The sequence below is a fragment of the Rhinolophus sinicus genome, linkage group LG14 (genome assembly GCF_036562045.2).
Source record: "Rhinolophus sinicus isolate RSC01 linkage group LG14, ASM3656204v1, whole genome shotgun sequence".
In the NCBI taxonomy this organism is placed as follows: Eukaryota; Metazoa; Chordata; class Mammalia; order Chiroptera; family Rhinolophidae; genus Rhinolophus; species Rhinolophus sinicus.
The window spans coordinates 45,644,515-45,663,805 of record NC_133763.1 but is presented as its reverse complement, the minus strand read 5'-3'; the positions used below and the strand labels follow the sequence as shown (position 1 = coordinate 45,663,805).

Here is a 19,291-nt window from a genome sequence, read left to right as displayed (position 1 = left end):
CTGGTTCAGTATCTGAAAATCAATCAAGGTAATACACCATATTAATAGTATAAAGAAGAAAAACCACATGATCATATCAAGTGACAAAGAAAAAGCATCTTATACCTGAAACTAATGTAATAAAAAAAAGTATATAGATCATGTATTACAGAATTGTACACCTGAAACCTATGTAACTTTACTAATTGTCACCCCAATAACTTTAAGGAAAAAAAAGTATAAAAAAAAAAATCTGACAAAATTTAACATAAATTTATAATAAACAGTCTCAACAAACTAGGAATAGAAGGGAACTTCTACAAAATAACTGCAACTAACATCATATTTAATGGTGAAACAACTGAATGTTTTTCCCTTAAGGTTATGTACCTCAATGTACACAATGTACATGCTCATTACTCCTATTCAACATTATACTAGAAGTCTAGGCCAGTGAGTTAGGCAAGAAAAAAATAAATATAACTGTCCCTATTTGCAGACAAAATGATTGTCTACAGAAAATTACAAAAAATTTGAAGGAAAAAACTCCTAGAACTAATACGTAAATTTAAATTTAGCAAGATTGCAGATATAGGTCAATGCACACAGCAATCATATTCCCATCTACTAGTGATGTACAACTGGAAAAATATTCTAAAATATTACTTAAAATACCTTCAAGAAAAGAAATATTTAGGTATAAATATAATATAACATGTACAGGATCTGTACATTGAAAACTTAAAAATGCTAATAAAAGAATAAATCGACATCTATATAAATGGAGATAGATACCATGTTCATATATTAAAAGACTCAACATAGTAAAGCTATCAATTCAACCCAGCTTGACCTATAGATTTCTCACAACTCCAATCAAAATTCCAGTAGGATTTTCTTAGATACAGACAAGCTAATTCTAAAATTTACATGGAAAAGTAAAGGAACTAGAACACCTGAAACAATTTTGAAAAAGAATAAAGCTGGACCTCTGTGGCGGGGGTCACGAGCCCAGACGCCTGAGTGGAGGAGGTGGAGGCACTGCTGCCGCTGCCACTGCCACCCAGGATGGCTGCTCTACACGCAGACCACCTGCGGCTCCTGCGTGCATCGCCTTCTCAGTTGCCCGGGTAGGGTAGAGGGAGACACTCTGCTGGCATCAGGCAAACAGGATCACAAAAACTCACTCTTCCAATGAAATATTCCTTCATCAAGCAGAAATCGACTGAAATGAATAGCAGCAGTGAGGCGGACTTCTTGAGTTCTCCTCTGGAGCTTACCACAAATTGAACTTCTATAACCCATCAAAGGACTCTCTCCTCATCACATAGAACACCTAAGAGACTCGTACGAGGATTACATGAAGGGCCCAGCCCAAGAAGCTCAAGATTCAACACACCCAGAGGCCAACTCCAGACCAAACCAGAGTACTACCGGGTTTGACCTACAAGTGACACACCCAGAGGGAATTCTCTACAGGCACAAGAGCCCATAGAGGCCAAGCCTCGTTAAAGCGTTCAACCCTCACGCAGCAAAACATCCTGCTGTGGGCAGAGCCAAGTCTCACAACTAGTCAGCCTAGGAGTCAATCCCACCTACTCACAAGCTAAAAGCAATTAAAGATCAATAGGAGAATATACACAACACAAGAGTCACCTTTGGAGCACACGCAGAGGAGAAGAAGGAAGTAGTGCAAGTCAAATATAAAGGACACATACTACATAAGATAACCCAGCAAAAACTAAGAACCGTAGGGGATCTACCTAATACATCGAAGCAAATACAGAGAGTCAGCCAGAATGGGGAAGCAAAGAAACATGTCCCAAATAAAAGAACAGAAGAAACCTCCAGCAATGGAACCAAATGAAATACAGGTAACCAACCTATCAGAGACAGAGCTCAGAACACTGATGATAAGAATGTTTAAGGAGCTTAGTGATGACATAGAGAAGGACAGAGAAATCATAATGAACCACCAGTTAGAACTAAAGAACACAATAATTGAAATAAAGAACACACCTGAAGGAATTACCAGCAGGTTAGATTAAGAAGAGGATCGAATTAGCGACTTAGAAGACAAGTTAGCAGAGATCACCCAAGCGGAGCAATAAAAACAAAAAAGAATAAAGAACAATGAAAATGGTTTAAGAGACCTCCGAGATAACATCAAGCACAACAACATGCACGTCATAGGAATAAGAGAAGGTGAAAAGAGGAAGCAAGGGATGGAGAATATATTTGAAGTAATAATGTCCGAAAACTTCCCTAACCTGGAGAAGGAAACCGACATACAAGCCCAGGAAGTGCAGAGAGTTCCAACCAGGATAAAGCCAAACAGGTCCACACCAAAACACATTATAGTTAAAATGGCAAAGGTTAAACACATAGAGAGAATCCTAAAAGCAGCAAGAGAAAGACAGAGGGTTACATACAAGGGAACTCCCATAAGACTATCAAATGACTTTTCTACAGAAACATTGCAGGTCAGGAGGAGTGACAGGAGGTACTCAAAGTGATGGAAAACAAAGACCTACAACCTAGATTGCTTTATCCAGCAAGGCTATCATTTAAAATTGAAGGAGAGATAAAGAGCTTCCCAGAAAAGAATAAGCTAAAGGAATTTATTACCACCAAGCCAGCATTGCAAGAAATATTAAAAGGACTTCTGTAAACAGAAGAAAGATGAAAACAATCTAACTACAAATTTAAAAAATGGCAATAACTATGTACCTATCAATAATCACTTTAAATGTAAATGGATTAAATGCTCCAATCAAGAGACATAGGGTTGCTGAGTGGATAAGAAATCAAGACCCTTGTATATGCTGTATACAAGAGACTCACCTCAGATCAAAAGACACACACAGGCTGAAAGTGAAAGGTTGGAGTAAGATATTTCATGCAAATGGAAATGAGATAAAAGCTGGAGTTGCAATACTTATATCTGACAAAATAGACTTTAAAATGAAGACTATATTAAAAGACAAATATGGGTACTATATAATAATAAAGGGATCAATCTGACAAGAAGACATAACCCTGTAAACATCTATGCACCCAACATAGGAGCACCTAAATATATAAAACAGATATTGACTGACATAAAGATAGAGATCAATAGTAACACTATCATAGTAGGGGATTTCAACACACCTTTGACAACAAGGGACAGGTCTTCCAGACAGAAAATCAATATGGAAACAACAGCCTTAATGACACATTGGACCACTTGGATTTAATCCCCAAAGCTGCAGAATACACGTTCTTCTCAAGCGCACACGGAACATTTTCCAAGATAGACCACATGTTACGCCACAAAACTAGTCTTGATAAATTTAAGAAAATTGAAATCACACCAATTGTCTTCTCTGACCACAGTACTATGAAATTAGAAATGAACTATAGGAAAAAAAACTAGGAGACACACCAATTTGTGGAGGCTAATTAACATGTTACTAAGTAATGAATGGGTCAACCATCAGATCAAGGAAGAAATCAAAAGATATCTCGAGACAAATGAAAATGAAAACACCGATGACCCAAAATCTATGGGATGCAATGAAAGCAGTCCTAAGAAGGAAAATCATAGCATTACGGGTCTACCTAAAGAAACAAGAAAAATCACTAATCTACAGTTTATCTTCATGCTTAAGGGATCTGGAAAAAGAACAGCAAAATAAGCCCAAAGGGAGTACAAGGAAGGAGATAATAAAGATCAGAGCATAAATAAATGAAATAGAAACCAGAAAAACAATACAAAACATCAATGAATCCAAGAGTTGGTTTTTAGAGAAGATAAACAAAATCGACAAACCTTTAGCCAGACTCATCAAAAAAAAGAGAGGACCCAAATTAATAAAATCAGAAATGAAAGAGAAGTGACAACAGACACTACAGAAATACAAAAAATTTTAAGAAATTACTATGAGCAACTATATGCCAACAAATTTGACAATCTGGAAGAAATGGACGATTTTCTAGAAGCATGCAAACTTCCAAGGCTAACTCAAGAAGAAACGGAAAACCTGAATAGACTGATTACCACCAGGGAAATTGAATCAGTAATCAACAATCTCCCAACAAACAAAAGCCCTGGACCAGATGGCTTTACAGGTGAATTTTACAAAACATTCAAAAAAGAATTATCACATATTCTCAAGCTCTTCCAAAAAATTCAGAAGGAGGGAAGTCTCCCAAACACTTTTTACAACGCCACTATCACCCTGATCCCAAAATCAGACAAAGACACTACAAAAAAAGAAAACTACAGGCCGATATCTCTAATGAACATAGATGTAAAATCCTCAACAAAATATTAGCGAACAGAATTCAGCAATACATTAAAAAGATCATACACTATGATCAAGTGGGATTCATTCCTGGTATGCAAGGGTGGTTCAACATCCACAAATCAATTAATGTGATACACCACATTAACAAAATGAAAAATAAAAATCATATGATCATATCAATAGATGCAGAAAAAGCATTTGACAAAATCCAGCAGCGATTTATGATAAAAACCCTTAAGAAAGTGGGAATAGAGGGATCATATCTCAACATAATAAAAGCCATATATGATAAACCTACAGCCAACATCATACTCAATGGGGAAAAGTTAAAACCATTCCCCTTAAGATCAGGAACAAGGCAAGGTTGCCCACTTTCTCCACTTCTATTCAACATAGTGCTGGAAGTTCTAGCCACAGCAATCAGACAAGAAAAATAAATAAAAGGCATCCAAATTAGTAAGGAGGAAGTAAAATTGTCATTATATGCAGATGACATGATACTATATAGAGAGAACCCTACAGACTCCACCAAGAAACTATTAGAGCTGATAAATGAATTAAGAAAGCAGCAGGATACAAAATTAATATTCAGAAATCAGTTGCATTTGTATATACCAGTAATAAAATATCAGAAGGAGAAATTAAGAAAACAATCCCATTTACAACTGTTTCAAAGATTATAAAATACCTGGAAATAAATTTAACCAAAGTAAAAGATCTGTACTCAGAAAATTGTAAGACACTGAAGAGAGAAATTAAAGAAGAAACAAATAGATAGAAACACATACCATGTTCATGGATAGGAAGAATTAATATAGTTAAAATGTCTATACTGCCTAAGGCAATATACATATTCAACACAATTTCTATTAAACTACCAGGACATTTTTCACAGAAATAGAACACATAATCCTAAAATTTATATGGAACCATAAAAGATTCTGGATAGCCTCAGCAATCTTGAGAAATAAGAACAAAGTGGGAAGTATAACAAGACCTGACATTAAACTATACTACAAGGCTACGGTAATCAAAACAGCATGGTACTGGCATAAAAGCAGACACATAGATCAATGGAACAGAATAGAGAGTCCAGAAATAAATCCATGCCTATATGGTCATTTAATCTACGACAATGGAAGCCAGAATTTACGGTGGGGTAAAGACAGTCTATTCAATAAATGGTGCTGGGAAATACGGACACATGCAAAAAAATGAAGCTGGACCACCTCATTACACCATATACAAGAATAAATTCAAAATGGCTTAAAGACTTAAATGTAAGATCTGAAACTATAAAATTCCTAGAAGAAAATATAGGAAGAAACTTTACAGACATTACCCAGAGTAAGATTTTTACTGATATATCCCCTTGGGAAAGGAAAGTAAGAGAAAGAACAAACATGTAGGATTACATCAAACTAAAAAGTTTTTTCACAGCAAAGGATACCATCAATAAAATAAAAAGGGATCCTAATGAATGGGAAAAGATATTTGCCAATGATATATCCAATAAGGGGTTAATAACCCAAATTTATAAAAAAAAACTCACTCAACTCAACTCCAAAAAAACAAACAACCCAATTAAAAAATGGGCAGAGGACACGAAGAGACATTTTTCTAAAAAGGACACACAGATGGCAAACAGACATATGAAAAAATGCTCAACCTCACAAACCATTAGAGAAATGAAAATAAAAACCACAATGAGATACCACATCACCCCAGTCAAAATGGCTATCATCAATAAATCAACAAACAACAAGTGGTGGCGAGGATGTGGAGAAAAGGGAACCCTTGTGCACTGTTGGTGGGATTGCAGACTGGTACAGCCACTATGGAAAACAGTATGGAGGTATCTCAAAAATCTGAAAATGGAACTACCTTATGATCCAGCAATTCCACTCAAAGGTATCTATCTGGAGAGATCCAAAACTCTAATCCAAAAAAATTTATGCACCCCTATGTTTATTGCAGAATTATACACAATGGCCAAGACATGGAAACAACCAAAATGCCCATTGGTAGACGACTGGATTATGAAACTGTGGTCCATTTATACAATGGAGTATTACGCAGCCATAAAGAGAAAAAGAAATCTTACCATTTGCAGCAATATGGATGGACCTAGGGAACATTATGTTGAGTGAAATAAGTCAGACAGAGAAAGACAAATACCATATGATCTCACTTATATGGGGAATCTAAAGAAAAGAATGAATGAACTAATCAGAAACAGTCTCAGAGACATAGAAGAAAAACAGGGTTGCTAGACGGGAGGGGGGTGGGGATAAGGGGGAAGATGAGGGGATTAGAAAGCACAGTCAGTAACCACAAGATTGCCATGGGATTACGAAAGTCAATTTGGGGAATGTAATCAGTAACATTATAAAGATTTTGTAGGATATCCGATGGACACTTGTCTCATTAGGGAGACCCCCTCGGGAAAGATGTAGATGCCTGATCACTTCACTATATACCTGAAGCTGAAGCTGAACAATAAATGAATGTCAACCACAATTTTATATATATATATATATATATATATATATATATATATATATATATATATATATATATATTTACAAGAAGCGGAGTACAGCATCAGGAATAGAGACAGTGGAAATGTAATGGTTGTGTGCGATGTCAGAAGGATACTGGATAGGGCATGGGGGGTTGAAACTGTTTGAGGGATATAAATGATAAATGTCTAATATTACATTGTTTTGTGCACCTGAAACTAATTTAAAAAATTTAAAAAAAAAAAGAATAATAAAGCTGGAAGAATCACACTACCCAAATCTAAGTTTTACTATAAAGCTACATGAATCAAGACACTGATATATTGGTGAATGGATAGACAAATCGATCAAGAAAAACAAAAACAGTCCAGAAATAGACCCACACAAATACAACCAAGTGAGTTTTTATAAACATACAAAGGCAACTCAATGGAAAAATGAGTCTTTTCAACAAATAGTAATATCACCCTACATCAATCCAAAGTGTTTAAATCCTAAATATCTGTCAAAACCATCTACTTTTTCTCACTATCACCTCTCAGCCTAAGCTATAATCATCTCTTCTCTGACTAATGTGATTGTCTCTCTACTCTTAACTGTTCTATCTTAATATACTGTTCTCCACATTGCAAGTCAAATGAGCTTTTCAAAATGCAAATCTGACCAAGTCACTCCCTGCTAAAATTCTTTAGAACTTCCTGTTTCTCTTAGGATAAATACAAAATTATCTTGATATGATTTCAAAAGCCATGAATTGCCAGACTCCTACTACCTAACTCTAGCCATTTTGAACGACTCTTCTTTCATTTCTTCTGTACTCACCATACTCCTTTCCATCAAAGAACCTTTGCAAAAAATATTTTTTCTACCTGATAAGCTCTTCCCTTCCTCTCTAGATTTCAGTTCAATCTTTACTTTTTTAAAAAAGCCTCTCCTGACCTAAGTAGCTCAAATCCTTTTATTACAGGCCTCACAGTATTGTGAACTTATCCTTACTGCCCTATACAATATTACCTTTGAATGACTGTTTGTATTTAGGTGTAACTGTTTCATGACTATAGTTCCATGAAGGTAGAATATGCATCTGTTTGCTCCCCACTGTATCCCCAGAGTATAACATAATAGGAACTCAACAAATGTTTGTTAAATGAGTAAATGTGTTTTTATTTATCCCTCACAACCACCCTGTGAGCTATGTACAATTATTTTCCCCATTTCATAGATGGAAAAGCTGAGGCATCCGGAGTTTAGGAAAATTGCTCTAGGTCATACAGCTAAGAAGTAAAGAGCTGAACACCAATCAAAACATTACAACCAAGAAATTAATTATGCTCTATTGCTGGTTCAAATATAAGAAAACCCTAAACCAATCCTTGTCCATATAGAAGTGAATCCTTATAGTAAACTAGTGCTTTAGTATTCATTCATTGGACAATTATTTATAAAGTGCTCACAAAGTATCAGTGACTGCGCTAAGTACTGGGGTTACAGAGTAAACAGGACATAGGTTCTTAGACCTTATTGGAGCACACGTTCATGCCACTATTTATTTACTGAGCCCCTACTGTGTGGCATCTACTTTGCTAAGGGGAGTCCAAAGGGTAAGTGTAGCTTTAAGTAATTATACCAAAAATAAATTAATTTCATTTGTGTAAGTACTATAAAGGAAAAGTTCAGAGTGCTATGGGACCAAAAATTGATATTTAAGCTGAGACTTGAAGTATAAATATGCATCATCAAATTTGAAAGCAGTGTAAACATGATGATTATTTACAAGAGTTTGTGCAAAAGTAATTCAATGCAGAAAGGATAAACATTTGAAAATAATGCTGCCCAAGAGATGGAAGAATTAGGAGTTACAAAATCAAAATCAAGTAGACATGTGATAGGTTAAACCCCAAACCAAATATCTATAATCATAAACAATATTGTTTTCTGTAGCAAAGGTTAGCACACTACAGCCTACGAGACAAAATCAGCCTTCAGTCTCTTTTTGTAGGCCCCTGACCTAAGAATGGTTTTTACATTTTGATAAGGTTGTTAAAAATAAATGAGAGGAAGAGGACAAAGAAGTGGGTAGAGACATGGAAGGGAGAGGAGGAAGACAGAATTAACACTCTGTATACGCATATACCCCACAAAGCCTAACATATTTCTGATCTAGTCCTTTACAAAAAAGGTTTGCCAACCTATGATCTACACATTGTAATCAATTAAAATATAATGAAGCCTTATCCTAACAAATTCATTAAACATGATTCTATAGGTACTAAATATATATTATACACATCTTTTTCAAAATTGCAGCCCTGTGTCTCAAAGGTATCAAAGGTACACCAAATTTACAATCAGACACATAATATGCATATTCGATCTTATTTAAACATACTTTCAACATGTGTTAAAACAGTATAAAGACACCAAGACAGTTGTCAAGATGTATAAAAATTAATACAGATAAGAATGTGGCTTTACTAAAAACCAAATGTAATTTTTTTTTATATTTTAGCTGAAAAAACTAGCATGAAACATCTATAGTGTGAAAGTCTAAGTCAGTGGATTTGAAAAGTAATTGCTATATATTAATAAGAGAAACTATATCCTTACCAAGATTTTTTTCAATTCTTCAAGTTCTACTTCTTTGTTATTTTTAAGCTTTGCCATCTCCTCTAAAATAAGCAAAAGAATATAAATGTGTTAAAAGCTGGATTAAAAGAATAGGAAAGACAAGAAATAAGAATAATACCATTTGAAAGGGGAAAAACTTAAAAGAGATGGATTAATGCAACTAGCATACTGTAAAGTACAGAGGAAACCCAAATGGAACTATACAAAAATAATAATGGATAAATATCAATAATATTTCCATAAAGTTAATTCCACAACCAAATGAGCCCAAAGTTCATTAAACAAAATAATCAAGCTATATAAATGTATTTTTGGAAATAGGTCACTCAGAATGTGCCTGTACCTGCAACTCATCACTATCTAAACATCTGGTCTTTTAATCTCCACTCCAAACTTGAAAAACGTGATCCATTTAATTCAAGCTAACTCAATTGTACTCTAGGTCCCAACATTCCTACCTCCTCAGAGACCTTAGTTGTCATACTACCAATATACATTGACTCTCTGTAGAGAAATCTTTAAATTTTCCCATCACATCTATTTGAATATAAAACAAAAATATCTGATTGACCTTTCTGCCCTTTCCTACTACTGTCAAATTTCTTTTTTGTTTTACAGACAAATTCCTATTTATCACCTACAAATTTCTTTCTTTCTTAATCCCATGCAAAACTAATGCCTATCTCCATGACATTAATAAAATTATGATCTCAAAGATCCCCAATAACCATTTAGTAGTGCAATTCTTAGTCCTCATCATTGTGGACCCTCCTGGCATTTGATACTATTAACCACTCTACTTCACTCCCTTTGACTTTCCAGACCTTACATTATTCAGATTTCTTCTTTCCTCTCTAACTCCTGCTTCTGTTTTCTCTGCTGTTACCCTTCCTTCTTGCCACCCTAAATAACAATGCTTTACAATGCTTTTTTCTTTACTTCCATGAATTCATCATTAGGCTAATGAATTATAAAATCTTTCCAGCCCAAGCCTCCTTTTTCTCCTTTCTTACATTTTTTAACTGCCTACGAAGTTCACAAATGATATCTAGCTGTCACCTAAAATTTTATTACATCTGAAACATTATTCTTTCCTCACCATTAGGGTTATTAATTATTAAAGATACATTTGTACATTAAAAACAAAAAACTTGTAATAATTGCCCACAGTCTTTAAGGAAAAAAATCAACAAAATATGAAATGCCAACATAGAATCTAAAATAAAAACCTGTCACATGAAAAGCTTATTTAATCACAAAGTTTCATTTTAGGTAAAAACAGTTAATTTTTTAAAATTCAAGGATTATAAATTATAGAATTGTACACTTGAAACCTATATAATTTTACTATCATCACCCAATAAATTGAATTAAAAAAATAACTCAAGGACTGGTTAAAAATAGTAGACTGAGCATGTCTCCACACTCTCTCTCACTCCCAATCATAATTTTCTTTAAAGACACAAAAAAAGAATACATATATTTTTATATACATATTCTTCATATATATATATATATATATATATATATATATATATATATATATATATATCTCCTTTGTATATGTTATAGATCTATATATACACATACATATATAATATACACATAAAAAGACACATTACCATTAACAAACGGAAAAGTTGAGGATTCCTTGTGGGGATGAACCCCACATTAATTCAATGAAGGCTATGTGGAACAACAAGACCAGGTGACCACATCTCCCACCACACAGCCCACCTCAGGTTAAATCAAGTATTCTAAGAATTAGAGCTAAAAGTACGTGGCAGTGCCCCAAACAGCTCATGATCTCTAAGCAAGATAAACATCCCCTATACCTAAAAGACAAGGACGAAGCCCACCCTTCCTTACAGCATCTGCCATCTCTCCTCCATAATCAGATGAAGATTGTAACATACCATGTTTCCCCGAAATCAGATCTAATGCGTCTTTTGGAGCAAAAATTAATATAAGACATGGTATTTTATGTTATATTACAGTATAGTATAGGATACCTGGTCTTATATTATAGTAAAATAAAACCAGATCTTATATTAATTTTTGCTCCAAAAGATGCATTGAGGCCTATGTTCAGGGGATGTCATCCTGAAAAATCATGCTAGGGCTTATTTTCCGATTAGGTCTTATTTTCAGGGAAACACGGTACGATTTCAAAAATAGCAAAATAAACATAGCTAAAGATTGAATTAGCAGGGGAAAGTCAAAAAATATTTTTCCCCAAATTCCCCAGAAAAAGAACTAAAAGGTAGAAAGCATAAGAGAAAAACTTAAAAACATGAAGAACGGATCCAAAATTTCCAAAATCAACCTACAAGGACTTACAGAGAGAGAGAACAATGATGACACTAGAAGAGAAGAAAATTTTTCAGAGCCGAAGATAGACAAACTGTCCATAGATTAATGGCTTCACCAAATGCTAGCAAAAGTGTAACATGATTCCATTTTTCACAGAAATCCTCTCAGACCTGCACCATTCAAATCTGATTTGGTTTCTCCAATTTTATTTCTATCAATCTGATTTCTCCAATTCTACTCTTCTCACTACCAGCCAAATTCATCTGCCATACAGAAGTTACAGTGATCCTTTAAAAATATAAATCAGATCATGTCATTCATCTATTTAAAATCTTTCAATGGTTTTCCTTCACTATTAGAATAAAATGAAAATGTATTTCCTTCACCCCGATTTGGTCCAAACTCATTTCATTCCCCTTTCTATATCACTTCTTACGTTCAGTCACAAAGGCTTTCATTCAGTCACTTGAATTAACTAAGTTCCTTCACATCTCAGAGCATTTTTACATGCTTTTCCTTCTGACTGAAAAACTCTCTCCAACTCACGTGTCTTACCTAACTAAATTTCACTTATTTTTTAGGTCTCAGCTGAAGGCCATCCCTGACCACCAAATCTAAATTAGGCCCTATTATTTTCCTACATTGCATCATTTTCATTTCCTTCATGGTACTTACCCCAATTTGTAATTAAATATTTATTTGTGATTATTTGTTTTATGTCTCCCCAAGTAGATCTCATTAGAACAAAGACCATATCTGTTATGTTCCTAATTATATATCCCAAGCTAATTGAGGAATAAAAATCTTAGTCTAACTTCAATAGTTATGTTATCTAATATCAATATACTATCTAATAAGAATGAGCAGCAGAAATAGAAAACACTAGAGGGGGTATCTGTTACATAATCAGAGTGGAAGCAAACATAGGTATAAAGATAGAAAAACGACCACAAGAGCAAAACCTATTTAGAGCAGTACCAGACTGAATTCAAGATGGGAGACGCATAAGAATCAAAGCAAACTGTACCAAGAAACTGAGAAAAAATTATTTGACAAAGATTTTGTATTTACAGTTGGCTTTAACTAACTTGGAATGCACTACCTCACTCTTTAAATGAACAATGAAAAGCTGATATTTAAAGAGTTTAAACTTAGGCAATGAGATGGCTCTTAAATTTGCAACACAGCATAGTCAGATCTGTTAATTTTAAAGAAACAACCTAGCATCAGTGCAGAGAAAGAACAAAAGGCAGACAAAACTGAAAACAAAAAGATGAATTCTCAAGCTACTACAATTAGTTCTGGTAAAAGATGTCTAATGCCAAGATATAAGAAAGGGGTAGAGCAGAGAAGTACACAGAAAAAAGTGATTTTAAGATTACTCAATAATTGAGACTACTGGGGGGACAACGCAGGCAGACGAAGGAATACTCAAACCAAGACATTAGCCTAAGAAAATACCGTCAAGGAAGAATGCAAAGTATAGCCAGGAAACAAAGCAGTAAGAATGAGGACTATTGCAGTAAGAAGGAAGGTTATGAAGAAAAAAAAAAAGGCAAAGCAAATAAAAGCCTAATAAATATAACAAGGGATGAACAAAGATGAAAACAAACGAGGGTAATATGAAGCATGGTTTGATGACTAATCTGCCAAATACAACTTGTGTTCCATTATGTTATTCACATGCATCCCTCCTCTGCTAGGCTAAGAGAAACGCGCATGAAACTCTAAAAACCAGGAAAGAGGAAATGAGGACTAGTTAGATTTTATGAGCTAGATATTAAGAGTTAAACACAACAGTACTGGATAATCATCAGAAGTGAAACCAAGACGTTTGGTTTTGAGAACTACTGTACAGCATTAGCCAAAGAAGGAAATAAACTAATGTTGAGTGCTTACGTCATTGTCAGGGCTTCTCTCCTACACATAATGCTTTCCTCTTTCCATCATTCTCCGCAACTATTGAAAGCCTCTCTGTACCTTAAAGTCTACTTGTGAAATCTACCTCTTCTAAAGCCTTTTCCAACTCTGCAATCCACATTGGTATCACTGGTTTCCTCTTGTTATCATCATTAACATGTCTTCATCAATAAGAAATCTCTGAGCATTCACCCAAATATATAAATATGTATAAAATACATTTTATATAAATTTGTAAAATATAAATTGCATTATATTATTCATTATAAAACATGTAAAAAAGGAAAACAAAAAAAAATATCTAAAACATAAAAAATAAATAGAAGTTCTAATATTTACTTCCCTTCTGATAGAAATCTTGCTCACCCCTCATTTTGGAAATATTGCTCTAATGGTTTTATGTGTTCAAACTTTCTCCAACAGTAATTAGAGATTTCTCAAGAGCACGGTATTTTACTTCTTGTTTATATTCCCCCATCATCTTAGATAATGCAAAGAGGAACATACAGAACTGTTCCACAGTTCTTGATTAATATACTGTTATGAGAAAAACCACATTATGCATTTGATTTTTAATATAACAGTAACAGTCACTTAATTTCAATATCAGACTGAATTGTTACAAATATATATCCATTAAAGATATTTTAAGGATTAAAATTATTCCTTAGTCTACAATATTCAATTGAACGATTCTAAAGAAAGCAGATATATGCAGTGATTTACAATAGTATTTCATGCTATAAAGGAAGATTTAAAATTGGATGAAAAATGCATTTATAACCAGTGTAATATAAAATAATACTAAAATAATAAGATTATAAAATTATTTACCATTGGCTAGTACAATTTTGGATGCTCAAAAGTCAGTCTATAGTGGAAAGTTAAGCATTAGAAAAGGAAAATAATAAATAGGGTTTAAAAATTCAACCAAATATCCTAACATGGAATTATCACTCACTTACAATTATTTTAATCATACAAGTATTCAAAGCATATAATAAAGCTTACAGAAAGTTATTGGGATATTCAAGAATAACATATGCCAATTCATGAATTATTTTAATTTACAAAAATAATTCTTTTCGCCAAAATTGGTTAAAAAAAGTGTTTTTTATATCTTTATAATTCTCCACATTTGTAGGTATGAAGGTTTGTAAATATAAAGCATAGAGTTATTAAAATTATCTAACTAAATGGTCATAAATTCACAGAGTAACTATAGAACTTCTGTCTCTTTTGTCCATGAAAATTGTTGAATATTAATACCACCACATGGTAAAATAGGATCACATTTTCCTATAAATAGTTCATAATCCAACATGACTAATCAATGACATTTCAAAATTCAATTAAAATATAACAGACATTTCTCACTAAGACTTATTAAGGCCTCTGAATCTTAAAATAAGGAAAACAGACTATAAACATCCCTTAAGCTCCTTTTACTTCTAGGTACCTATGAACTGTGTAATGAAACCAAATAGTCTTTCTTAAGGTTTAAATTTTCTATCTTTAAAAATCAAATATAAAATTATTAAATAATCTCTATTGGTAAATAACAGAGAAGAAACTATATTCTATTCTGAAATAGTGTTTATATTTTATAATTAGCTAATATTATCATGTACACATATTATTCTCTAAATCTTACCCAGTTCACTTGATTTCTTCTGAAGCTCCATGGTAAATATTTTCAATTGATCTTCACTTTTTTCCACTCTGGTAAAAATATATTATTAGTTTACAATGTGAAATATTCTTTTAGTCAGAATTCATAACTAAAACTGGGGCAATTTAGTAACAATATATCTTAGCACAGATTCACTCATTCAACTATTAAACATTTTTGAGCACCTACTCTATGCTTGAAACATTTCTTTTTTTTTTTGAGTGTAACATTTCAAAATAAGATATTACTATTATAAATACATAGTCGTATATTAATTAAATCTACATAAAACCTTAATTAAAGCTTGTAGTCACAATTTATCTCTTAGCTACTGGTGATAATCAAATTAATGCATCCTAGAACTTCAAGAGTGATTGAGTGTGTAACTACTATTATACTGAATTCTGCCTTAGGAACAATATAAATATGAAAACTTGTGCAATTTGCTTAGCTCTTCTGGCTTTTTGTTTCCTTGTTGGTAAAACTGAGGTAATTGGAACAGATGATATCTAAGGTCACTTACAATTTTAAAATTTGAAAATCAACTGGACAGGTCAATCAAGAATATATAGAAGATTAGCTAAGCTAGAAAAGCTAGCTTTTCTTCCTTTACCATACACGAGCAGTAGAGTATACTGCTAGTCCCAGGTCATGACTTCAAAGGGAAACTTGTTTCTCTCTTTCATCCTATTTAATTAACCTTAATGCTAATGGGACAAGAATAATTATGTAGGCCTCATAACACAGCTTTATATGAATTTTCCCTTAATATAAAATAGTGAAAAACAAAGCAAGTTTTTAACTCAAGTTTCAGACAAACTACTATTTAGATGAAATGCAAATGAAGTTTATTTTATATGTAGTTAATCATACTCATTAACCCATTAATTTAATAAAAATGTTTGAGTACCTACTTTGTACCAGGCTAGTTGCTAATATTATAAATCAGAGAGGTTACCAACCCCAGCAAAATAAACCTCACTTCCCCATAGGAAGTTATTTCTGTGAAGCTAATAATAAACAAGAGTTTAATTAAATATGTCATATCACTGCATCAGCACTTATTAGCTTGTTTATTTAGCTTGACTCTGGAAATGCAGGCATGGGAACTATCCTAGAGAATACTGTCTTTTCCTAGGATACCTGCCTATCCAATACAAACATTTAAAATATATTCCCACTTTATATATTTAAAAAAAAAGACTTCGTTATGGTTCTTAGAAATTACAAGTCAATTGACAATGAATAGAAAATAGCACTGAATATTAGAAATAAACTGTCTTTATTCAGCTAAATAAGAAATAGTTTTACCTTTGATGTTCTGTTGTCAATAATTCTTTCAAGTTGGAGATAGTAGTTTTAAGTTCAGTTACCACAAATGCGTGAGCAGTTTTAGCTTTATTAAATTCTTCTATTTGAGCTTCTTTTTCTCCAGTGAGCTGATCAATTTTTGTTGTTGCTATTTGTAAATCTTCCTCTAAAGCCTTCTGAGTACTCTAAATGAAAAGTACAGAACAAAAGTTATGATCCAAGGGCCTTAAGAAAAAAAGCTGAACTCATCTGCTTCTGTAATTTGCTGTCACTCCCTCCCTCCCTGATCCTCTCCTCTACCCCACCCTGGCCAATCTGGAATGCCCACCCACCACTCTTATTTCAATTCATCATTCCTCCAAAGCCCACCTATATTCCCAGCCTCTCCATGGAGTCTTCCTAGCCAATCTAGCATGCAATGTTCTTCCAATTCTTATAACTATTGTAATAATTTTTGCTTAAATCACACTGTTGGTACCTAGCACGGTCTTGTATTTTAGTTATACTTTTGACGTGTTTTTATTCAATGTCTCCAATTAAACTATAACCAGTTTGTAGACTTGGATTGTATCGTCTCTGTTCGAAACTCTTGTACCTAGTATTATCATTCAACACATATTTGTTGACTGATAGACAGTGTGAGACTTATCACACACTAATCAGATTTTAAATCATACCACACTTCTTTGCAAAGACATTTTAGAGTCTTCTAGCTCTGATGTCAAATGATCCTGCTTCTTATTTGATTCTTTTAAGTTTTCATCCTGTAATTCTAAAAGAGAAAGTTGCAGATAGGTAATACTTAATAGAAAACACATACCAAGAAAACAAATTATTTGTAACAATTATATTTTCCCCCATTAGATACTCCACAATGATGGAGAATTATGCAAACATAGATGCATTTATATTGGTCATCATCAACTTTTATTGACTACTCAAGACTGTTATCTCCCAAGCACTCAAAGGTAAATGATTTTTGGTGCTACATTTTTAATAATAGCTAAACATTGGAAACAACCTAACTATCCAACAGGAGATAGATTATAGTGGCACACACATACAATGGTATAACATGTAGCCACTGTAACTATACAGACTTTATTTATTGATTACTAATTTAGATATTTATAAAATATCATAGAATAAAAAGCGCAAGTTAAAAACAGTACTTATATAAATACTGCATATGAAAGGAGAGGATATGTGCAAAAATATTAAAATTTATCTCCTAATTATGAAATTATTCATGATTTTGTTTTCATTATTGCTATCTTGATTTTTAGATTTTCTAAAATACATTTATTTAAATATTATTTTAAAAAGCTTTTGGGGCAGCCGGTTAACTCAGGTGGTTAGAGTACAATGCTCGTAACACCAGGGTTGCCAGTTTGATCCCTGCATAGGCCAGTGTGAGCTGCCCTCCACAAGTAGATTGAAACAACTACTTGACTTGGAGCTGATGGGTCCTGGAAAAACACACTTAAAATAAATAAAAGTTTAAAAAAAAAATAAAATAAAATAAAAAGCTTTGACTCCAATTAATGCTAATCTTTACTAAATACTAAGTGTCAGGTACTAGTCTGTGCTTTTATGTGTGCATTCAGTTTTTTTTTAAATTCATGTTTTTATTTAAGTAGATATACAATCTTATATTGGTCACATTAATTTCATGTGTACATTATAGCGATTTGACATTTTTATACCTTACAATGTGATCATCTCACTAATTATAGTAATTATCTGGCACCATGTAATCTTATCACAATTAACTGTTCCCTTCCCCCTTTTCGCTCATCATCCCACACCCTCCCTTCTGGTAACCAGACCTTTGGTCTCTGTTTCTATGAGCCTGTTTGTGTTTTGTTTTGTTCATTGTTTTTGGTTTTTGGTTTTTTTGATTCCACATATAAGTGAAACTATATGGTATGTGTCTTTCTTTTTCTGCCTTATTTCACTTAGCCTAATACCCTCTAGATCTATCCATTTTGTAACAAATAGCAACATTCCATTCTTTTTTATTGCTGCACAATATTCCATTGTGTGTGTATATGCGTGTGTATATGGGGGGGGTGTATGTGTATATATGTGTGTGTGTATATATATCATATATATAAACATTAAAAAACATGTATGTGTATATATACACATATACATACACATATATATATACACACACACACATATATACACACTCATATCACCTCTACTTTATTCATTCATCTATCAATGGACACCTAATTTGCTTCCATATCTTGACTATTATAAATAATGCTGCAATGAACAAAGGGGTGCATTTACCTTTTTTGAATAAATGTTTTTGCTTTCCTTGCATAAATACCCAGAATTGGGATTGCTGGGTCGCATGGTACATCTATTTTTAGTTTTTCTGAGGAATCTCTATACTGTCTTCCATAGGGCATGCACCAGTTTGCAGTCCCACCAACAGTGTATAAGGGGTTCCTTTTCTCCATGTCCTTGCCAACACGTTATTTGTTGACTTTTCGATAATAGCCCTCTGACAGGTGTGAGGGAGTAGTTTGTTCTGCTTTTGATTTGCATTTCCCTGATGATTAGTGATGTTGAGCATATTTTTGTATGTCTGCTGGCTATGTATATGTCTTCCTTGGACAAATGTCTTTTCATGTCCTCTG

The 19,291-nt window shown here is 33.4% G+C and overlaps 1 protein-coding gene across 1 annotated transcript in view; it reads right to left on the bottom strand.

Annotated features, from left to right (window-relative positions):
* Positions 1-19,291, bottom strand: part of SYCP1 (synaptonemal complex protein 1) — an 81,044-nt gene that overhangs the window by 37,876 nt on the left and 23,877 nt on the right. Inside the window, exons 12-15 of the mRNA XM_019730552.2 lie at positions 17,315-17,409; positions 16,638-16,822; positions 15,309-15,376; positions 9,401-9,462 (exon numbers count right to left, since the gene is read on the bottom strand). Coding sequence (XP_019586111.2) covers positions 9,401-9,462; positions 15,309-15,376; positions 16,638-16,822; positions 17,315-17,409 — 410 coding nt within the window. The remainder of the gene's footprint in view (positions 1-9,400; positions 9,463-15,308; positions 15,377-16,637; positions 16,823-17,314; positions 17,410-19,291) is intronic.